Source organism: Cannabis sativa, chromosome 4, assembly GCF_029168945.1.
Source record: "Cannabis sativa cultivar Pink pepper isolate KNU-18-1 chromosome 4, ASM2916894v1, whole genome shotgun sequence".
Lineage (NCBI taxonomy): Eukaryota > Viridiplantae > Streptophyta > Magnoliopsida > Rosales > Cannabaceae > Cannabis > Cannabis sativa.
Window position 1 is genome coordinate 3,938,661 of NC_083604.1, and position 7,613 is coordinate 3,946,273.

At 31.4% G+C, this 7,613-nt stretch overlaps 2 protein-coding genes across 2 annotated transcripts; one reads left to right on the top strand and one right to left on the bottom strand.

The window, feature by feature from the left end:
* LOC115715287 (AMSH-like ubiquitin thioesterase 2) lies at positions 1-2,969 on the top strand. The gene is made up of 8 exons (XM_030644136.2): positions 1-48; positions 428-721; positions 820-909; positions 1,044-1,106; positions 1,211-1,285; positions 1,377-1,439; positions 1,641-1,693; positions 2,561-2,969. Exons 2-8 carry the CDS (start codon positions 437-439, stop codon positions 2,733-2,735), a joined length of 804 nt encoding a protein of 267 aa, XP_030499996.1. The 5' UTR covers positions 1-48; positions 428-436; the 3' UTR covers positions 2,736-2,969.
* A 2,080-nt stretch (positions 2,970-5,049) lies between these two features.
* Positions 5,050-6,390, bottom strand: LOC115713001 (uncharacterized). Its single transcript, XM_030641468.2, has one exon. It carries the CDS (start codon positions 6,206-6,208, stop codon positions 5,288-5,290), a length of 921 nt encoding a protein of 306 aa, XP_030497328.2. The 5' UTR covers positions 6,209-6,390; the 3' UTR covers positions 5,050-5,287.
* Between the last annotated feature and the right edge of the window lie 1,223 nt (positions 6,391-7,613).

Here is a 7,613-nt window from a genome sequence, read left to right on the forward strand (position 1 = left end):
TCTTCCTTAACAGATTTTGTACACCCAACTCAATCATCTCTTAACCAGGTTCTTTCTTTCTTTCTTTCTCTTCCATACATTACTTATTGTTTTGCTTATTTATTTCTCTTTTATTATATAAGAAGATATTCTTACCTTTGTTTAACAGAAAAAGCATAGATTGCAAGATAAGTCTTTCAATTCCAACTATTTTAAAAGTCTTTTTTCCTTTGGTTTACTTTTTATTATCATGGTAAATCCAATCACTTCAAATTATTTGTTCCAATGATTAATTCAGAAAAGGGGTTGGGTTGAATTAGTTTTAAATCATTAAATTAGCTTTAAAAATCTTCTTTGATTGTTAGTTAAGTGGTTTGTATAAACTGAATTTCAATGAAGAATTTCTTGTAAAGGGTTTTTCTCATTCTTTTATCTTTCTTACATATAGAAAGAAAAGATGATATTTAATAAGGAAAGAGTTGGGTTAGCTTCATTATGCACAGAGGGCTCTAGCATTAGTTGCAGCAGAATTGAAATTAGAACAGTCAATGAGTCTCAGCATATCAAAGTTGATGCTGTTACTCATTCCTATCCTTCAACCACAATCTCTTGTATTGAAAAAGTACCTCAAGATGATCAAATTTCGAGTATCGAAATCGCCAACCCAAAAGATGGAACTTCTAACTCTTCTACTAGTACAGAAGCATCCTCCTCATCTGTGATCCTGAGAGATGTACATATAGTAAGAATTGATGATATTATATTGTATTGTAACAGAGAAAATTGGTGGTATTGAAAATAGGAACACTTCATTATATAATTGTCATATCATTTTGCCAGTCAGCTCAATTAATGGAGGATTTTCTTGAGCTTGCAAAGGAGAATACAAAGAAGGATTTAGAGACTTGTGGCATTCTTGGTGCCTCTCTTGTAAGATTTAGTGTTTGTTATAAAATATACATTCAATTCAATGACCTTGTTATTGGTGTTTTTGATGTTTGTGAAATTATCCAATGATTATTTATTTTGTTGCAGCTTAAGATATTTTTGTTTCAACTGTGTAGAAAAAGAATCGATTCTACGTAACCACTCTGATCATACCAAAACAGGAATGCACTTCAAGCTCTGTAAGCATCTTAGTGTTTTTTCTCTCTGAACTTTGATTGTTTTGAGTCTCGAAATCTCATTTCGGTTTTCGGTTTTGCTGCTGATTTTCAACATTATGTGGCAGTGTCAAGCTTCAAATGAGGAGGAAGTTTTCACCATACAAAATGAGCATTCATTGTTTCCTGTGGGATGGATTCATGTATGGACTTTGGACCTCTTTTTTACAATTAGAATTGTGTTAATAATTGAAGCTCTTAGCTCTAACTTTGGTTATATTTTTTTTTTTCCAGACTCATCCCACTCAAAGTTGTTTCATGTCATCAGTAGACTTACATACTCACTACTCATATCAGGTACTTTTGTGTGTGTGTTGCTTGCTTCTTAGATTTCTCCTCACAGTACATTACAATGATTTGATTCACTGTCCTTACAACCAAGGCTTGAAACACTATATACCTTTTAATTTATGTTCCAAAACTATGAATCTGAATGTTGTTTGCTAATTAACCAGGAATCTGATGTTTCTCTTCTCCTTATTTTTTAAAATTTTTCAGGTAATGGTACCCGAGGCTTTCGCTATTGTCATGGCTCCTACTGATTCCTCAAGGTTCCTTTTACTCTTCACTTCACTTCTGTAGGAAATTTAGCTCTGATACATAGGAATTAACTTCTGTAATTCCAGCTTCAAGATCACACTTCAAAACAAACAGATCAAAAACAAAAACCAGCAAACACATTAAACTAGAAAAATATAACATAGATGAATTTAGATAGCTTCCAGACACAACAACACACGAGATTTATACTAGTTTCGATCTTAAGTTCAATGTGAACTTAGTCATACTCCAATTTGAAAGCATTGCCACCAATCTTTATTGATAGTGAGAATTAGAGATATCAATCTCAGGAGCTACAAGGAAATAATCACAGTAAGTCATTCATGGTGTAATCCCTCAACAATTTCCCAATCCCAACCCTCTCTCTCAAATATCTCTCTCAATTTCTCACTCTAACTTCTCTCTCTACTGTGTTGTGTCTCTCTTGTTCTTGCCTTTATTTTTATGCTGTGAAATGAGAAGAGTAGTTCTCTTTATATAAGCCAAGAAATCCAATAAACTTGTTGTCATATTTGAGTTAAGTTTTAACATATTTGAGTTAAGTTAGTTAAAGACTAACTAACTAACCGAATGTTGGTTGGGGGTTTAAGGAATAATACCACAACTTCCAATTCATGAAACTATAGAAAACAGTTCACTTCCTTATCAATGGCTTCCAAATGCCAACTCTTTTGGCATACCCTATTCACATTCTTGTCAAAAATGTTTACTCCCAACTAAATTAGGAAAAAAAAAAGACCATGCCCAGTGTGCTTGAGATATGCAGAAATAAGTTGTTGTATTCATATTTCATAGTTTTCTTAAGTATAAGATATCTTTACATGACATTGGTAAACTTGTTAATGAGGAATTTACAGGAGCTATGGAATATTTCGACTAACTGAGCCTGGTGGGATGACTGTACTGAAAGAATGCCAAGAGGAGGGATTTCATCCTCATAAGGAAACATCAGATGGGAGTTCCATATACGAGCACTGCAACAATGTGTACAAGAATTCGAATTTGAGGTTCGAAATTTTCGACTTGCGTTGATTTTGTGCATAGTGGTTGAATAAACAAAGTGTGACTCAAAACAGCAGGGCTCCTAGTTTACCTTCTTAAGTAACTTATAAAGCCTTTTTGTAATAATGTTTGCAGTGCATAGAATATATGCAACTGTGACTATATTTTTTGTCCTCTGTGGTTGGTTTAATCTTCTCAAAGGAACTAAACTCTGTAATAATGTTAATTAAGTTTATTATGTAAATTTAGTCTTTCGAAACAACATATTCATGAGCTTCACCTACCTCTTGTCATTTTTACTTTTGGATTAGAGTCTAATTTGCTCAACTTCTAGTTTGGTCAATATTTGGTTGTTGAGGTTTGACATAGGCTTTAATGTGTCTTGTTCTGCATATGTAATATGACACTATTGTTGTGGATTTTATTTGACTTTCAAGATTTGTTTTTCGAGAGAGATTTGACTATCAAGCTTTAGACCTTACATTCCCATGAAAGAAAAATAATCGTATAAAATTAGGATAAATAAAAATCTGTAGTTTACTTAGATATGTATGAATTTCTAGAAGTAAATGGTGGAGACTTTTTGAACTATTCTTTAAAACAAAAAGAGAAAAATAAATGTGCTACTGACATATAAAATTAAGAGTACTGAAAGCTATGGTGGTGGTGCTAAGTATATTATGAGGATCTCCAATGGTTGTATTCTTTGAAGTTGCTTTATATCTCCACATTATTCAAAATAAATATTTTATTTTATTTTTCTTCTATATCATTTTTGGCACATTTACTTCTAAAAACCCTTCAATGGTATAATACTTTTTAAAAATATTATAATTATAATATCACATATTATTATATATATAATTTTTTTTTCTTTATTAAACTATTATATATTAAAAGTGTCTATGACAATTCTTGATTTAAAGATTCTTTTTTTATTTAGCCTTACACAATTAACTTAACTTAAAGTTAAACGTTAACAAATAAATAAACTCAATAATTAAACCTAAAAAATTAAACAATCTTTTCTTAAATTAAAAAAAAAATATCTTACCCACATATCTCTCTAACAAATCCTATCATTTTTGAAATTTTTTTACACACGCTTTGCTTATTCTTAATTTTGTAATATTTATTTTTTCAGGTCAAATATGTTCTTGCTGCTATTATTTTAAGAACTGGAACAAATGCAACATATATTATAACCTTATTATTATTGTTTTCAATATGTTTTTACTGGACATAAAACTTTAATTTAAATTTATTATTCAAATCTCTCTTAATTAAATATTATTTATTTTTTATTCATTTATTTCCTTCCAAACTCATAATATAATACTTAATATAAAACATAGTATACGTGCATCGCACGTAACAATATACTAGTGTATATATATATATATATCTATTGCACTTTTAATTTTTTATTGTATAAAAAAAACCATAGCATCAATGCCATTGTGTGGCGTTAATGCGAATTTCAAGAATAGCATTTTTTTTTATCTCCAATAGTATAATATCGCTATATTTTGTCACATAAGCTTTCCACCTCATCCAACATTCTCCAAAATATTACCATTGGAGATGCTCTAAAGTGTCATATCGCATCACTATTTAGTAGAATAATGATTCGTTTGGTACGTCGTATTACACTATATTGTATTATATTGTATTGTATAGTATTATATTAAATTGTATTTTATGTGATATTATTATGTAAAATTATATGTGGTATTAATTTTTATGGATACTTAAATATATAATATTTTAGTATAAATTAAAATTTAAGATAATATTATATAAAAAATATGATGTATAACTAATTTAATATAATACAATACAATACGACCTAATATGATTTTCCAAATTACCCTAAAATATCAATTTAATTTAATAATTATTATTACAAAATAGGTAACGACACTAGAAAGTAGTGGTACCAATGCATTCAGAAATTACTTAGTTAGATTTGAGGTTTATTTTTCCTAAGTATATGAATTAAGTTTTTCTAATGAATCTTTAGTGGTTACACTTGCAACTTTAGCTAGCAATAATTTAATGTAGAGCAAATAAGAGGGGACAGAGAAGAGAAGGTTCCTTTAAGTTATTTATATTATCATTTCATAATAAAACTTCCGACAAAAGATCATAATACAATTATGCTCACACAGTTAATCACGGAGCACAGATCTTTAATAAATTACTCTGAATTTACAATTCACCTTCAAATTGTTTACACATGCCAAAAATCTTTAGTAATTTAACTGTAATTTACTTATTATAATGATGATTATGTCAAAAAAACGTATCTCATAATTAACAAACATGAAATGAAACATTGATGTTTGAAAAAGCAAAGATAAAAAGATCTATTTGCATTTTGTGTGTACAAAACAAAAGTATTGTTAGACAAAGAAAGGCTACTTATGATTTTGCCCATATGTCTAAATAACACATTTTTTTTTTAATCCCTAAAGACAACAACATTAGTATTCTCCAATCATTTACATAAAATTAATTAATAAATATAATAATATTCTAAAATTTTGAACCACCCCCAAAAAAAATTTAATTAAAATTAATTAGAAAGGATGAACATTTCTGCTTAAACCGTTCACATTGGTGAAAAAGCCAACGACACCTGGCCTGTAAGGCAAATACGACTTGTGTTTATTATCTTCCTTAGCTTTATTCCTTACGTAATATCTTTCGTGAGCCGACGACGCCGTTTCACCTCTCTTTGCCTTAGCTTTGACTTTTCCTTTGACCATCGTCGCAGCCTCTACTCCTCCTGGCGCCGCTTTCTTCTCAGCTTTTGCCGTTTTCTTAATCGATTCCACGCTTTGCTTTGGCGCGTTGTTAGTGGAATTAGGGTTTAGGAACACGAAAGCGTCTTTGCCATCGCTACTGCTCCGTACAACCAAATCTCTGAATCTCCATAGCTTCGAGAAGCCTGTGGAGTTACTCTTCTTGTTCATCTCAGGTGAAGCTTCCACCGCCTTTTTGGACCATTCGCAGTAAGTACCGGGAGGAAGCGCCTCCAATTCGTCGGCATCGGAGGAAGAAGACGATGAAGAAGAAGAACGAGATCTTTCTTCAATGAAGAGTTTCTTTAACGGAAGACGAAGAGACGAATCATCGGTACCGCTAGCGCCATCTTCACCGTCCGCAAACAGTAGAGATTGATCAAAAATAGGGAAAATCGGTCGGATCTGACCGTCCTGAAACAAATCGTCAGCAGAAATCGGCGATCCATCTGGATTCGTACACGCAAAAGAAAATTCTTCCTCCTCTTCCTCTTCCTCTTCCTCTTCTACCTCTAATTCTTCTCCATGATCAGCTTTCTCTTCATCAACAACAACAACACCTTCGCTCCGCAACTCCTCCTCCTCCTCAAATTTCAGCTTTGCCCTAAAATCATGTGTCATTTTCGATGAAATTTCATCATAATCCATTGAAAAACCCATCCAATTTTCACTCTGTGAAACTAAACTCGCTTGCATTTTCTTCAAATTCAATCCAAACTCCTCAAAGCTAAATAACAAACACCGAATCGAATCAACCTTGTAAATTTGGACGGTGTTTTGATTTGAAATGGATTGAGAGAGTTAAATATGTATATATATAAGTGGTTGGGAGAGAAAGAAGAGTATTGAAATTTAAAGTCTGAACAACACAAATATATATAATAATAATAAATAAATAAATAAAATAAATAAGCATAGAAGGTCACTGGAAAGGCGCGTTGTCATAAAAGGAGTTTCCTTTTAATTTTTGGCCTCTTCAGCTTTTTCAAGCCCTTAATTTTGACGTAAGTTATATTCTTGGTAATTTCTTCTTCACTTTTTAACAAAATAAATAAATAAATAATAATAATATATATTATCCTTGGCTCACACGTTACACGTGTAAGAATCCACACGTGGTAAATATTCTCGTTGACACGTGTTAGGTTGTTTGTTTGTTGGTTGGTTCATTTCATTAATCATCATCTAGAATTCTTTTTTTTTTGGTTTATAATAAAGTGAAAAGTTTTGACTTTTGTTTATAATGTCGTAATTTTTGGATGAAGTTCAGTTGAGGAAATTAATTAACTTGTTGGTGAAGTTTGTTGGATAAAATATTTATTTTATTTTAAATAAATTAAAGAACTTGTTAGACAAGAATTAGATATGAAGGATTTCATTTACATCATGGGTGATGAAATGGGATGAATGGAGTTTGTTGGTCAACTATAATAAGTATAAATTTGTTTGATTTAGTCATTAGTTCTTGTAGTTAAGCACTGGTTATTATAGTATATTTTATACTTAAGATTGTTCTATATAGTTCAAATTTTCAACTATTTAATTAAACATATTATATAACTGAAAATTGTAGTGATCTTATTTACTTGAGAGGATTATATTTATTATTTAATAATAATAATATTATGATGATCATGATCATGAAGGTTTATAGTCTTTTTTTTTTTTCCTTTCAATTATGATATTTTTATTGGGAAATTTGAATATCTATACTTACAAAACCATATTATTTTTTAACTAAACATATACTTAGTAAAATTGGTAATGTATGACAATTTTACACCTTTTCCAAAACTAACCCTCCCATTTGAAATTCTAATCCCATCTCAGCCATCTCTCTCTCTCTCTCTCAACTCACCAACACCCAAGCCACCCAAGCCACACCACAGTCGGACCCTAACTCCACCCACGAAACGCTGACCACGGACCCACGAAACGCTCACCTGAACGCTCACCCACGGACCCCGACGAAAACCCCAACCCGAAGGACGGTCACCGGACAAATTCGAAATGGCCAAGGTGTGTTTTCGGGGTTTTTTCGGATCTGTGAAAGGGTTTGGGAAGGATGTGTTTTCGGGGTGGGAAGATGAAGGTCCGACGT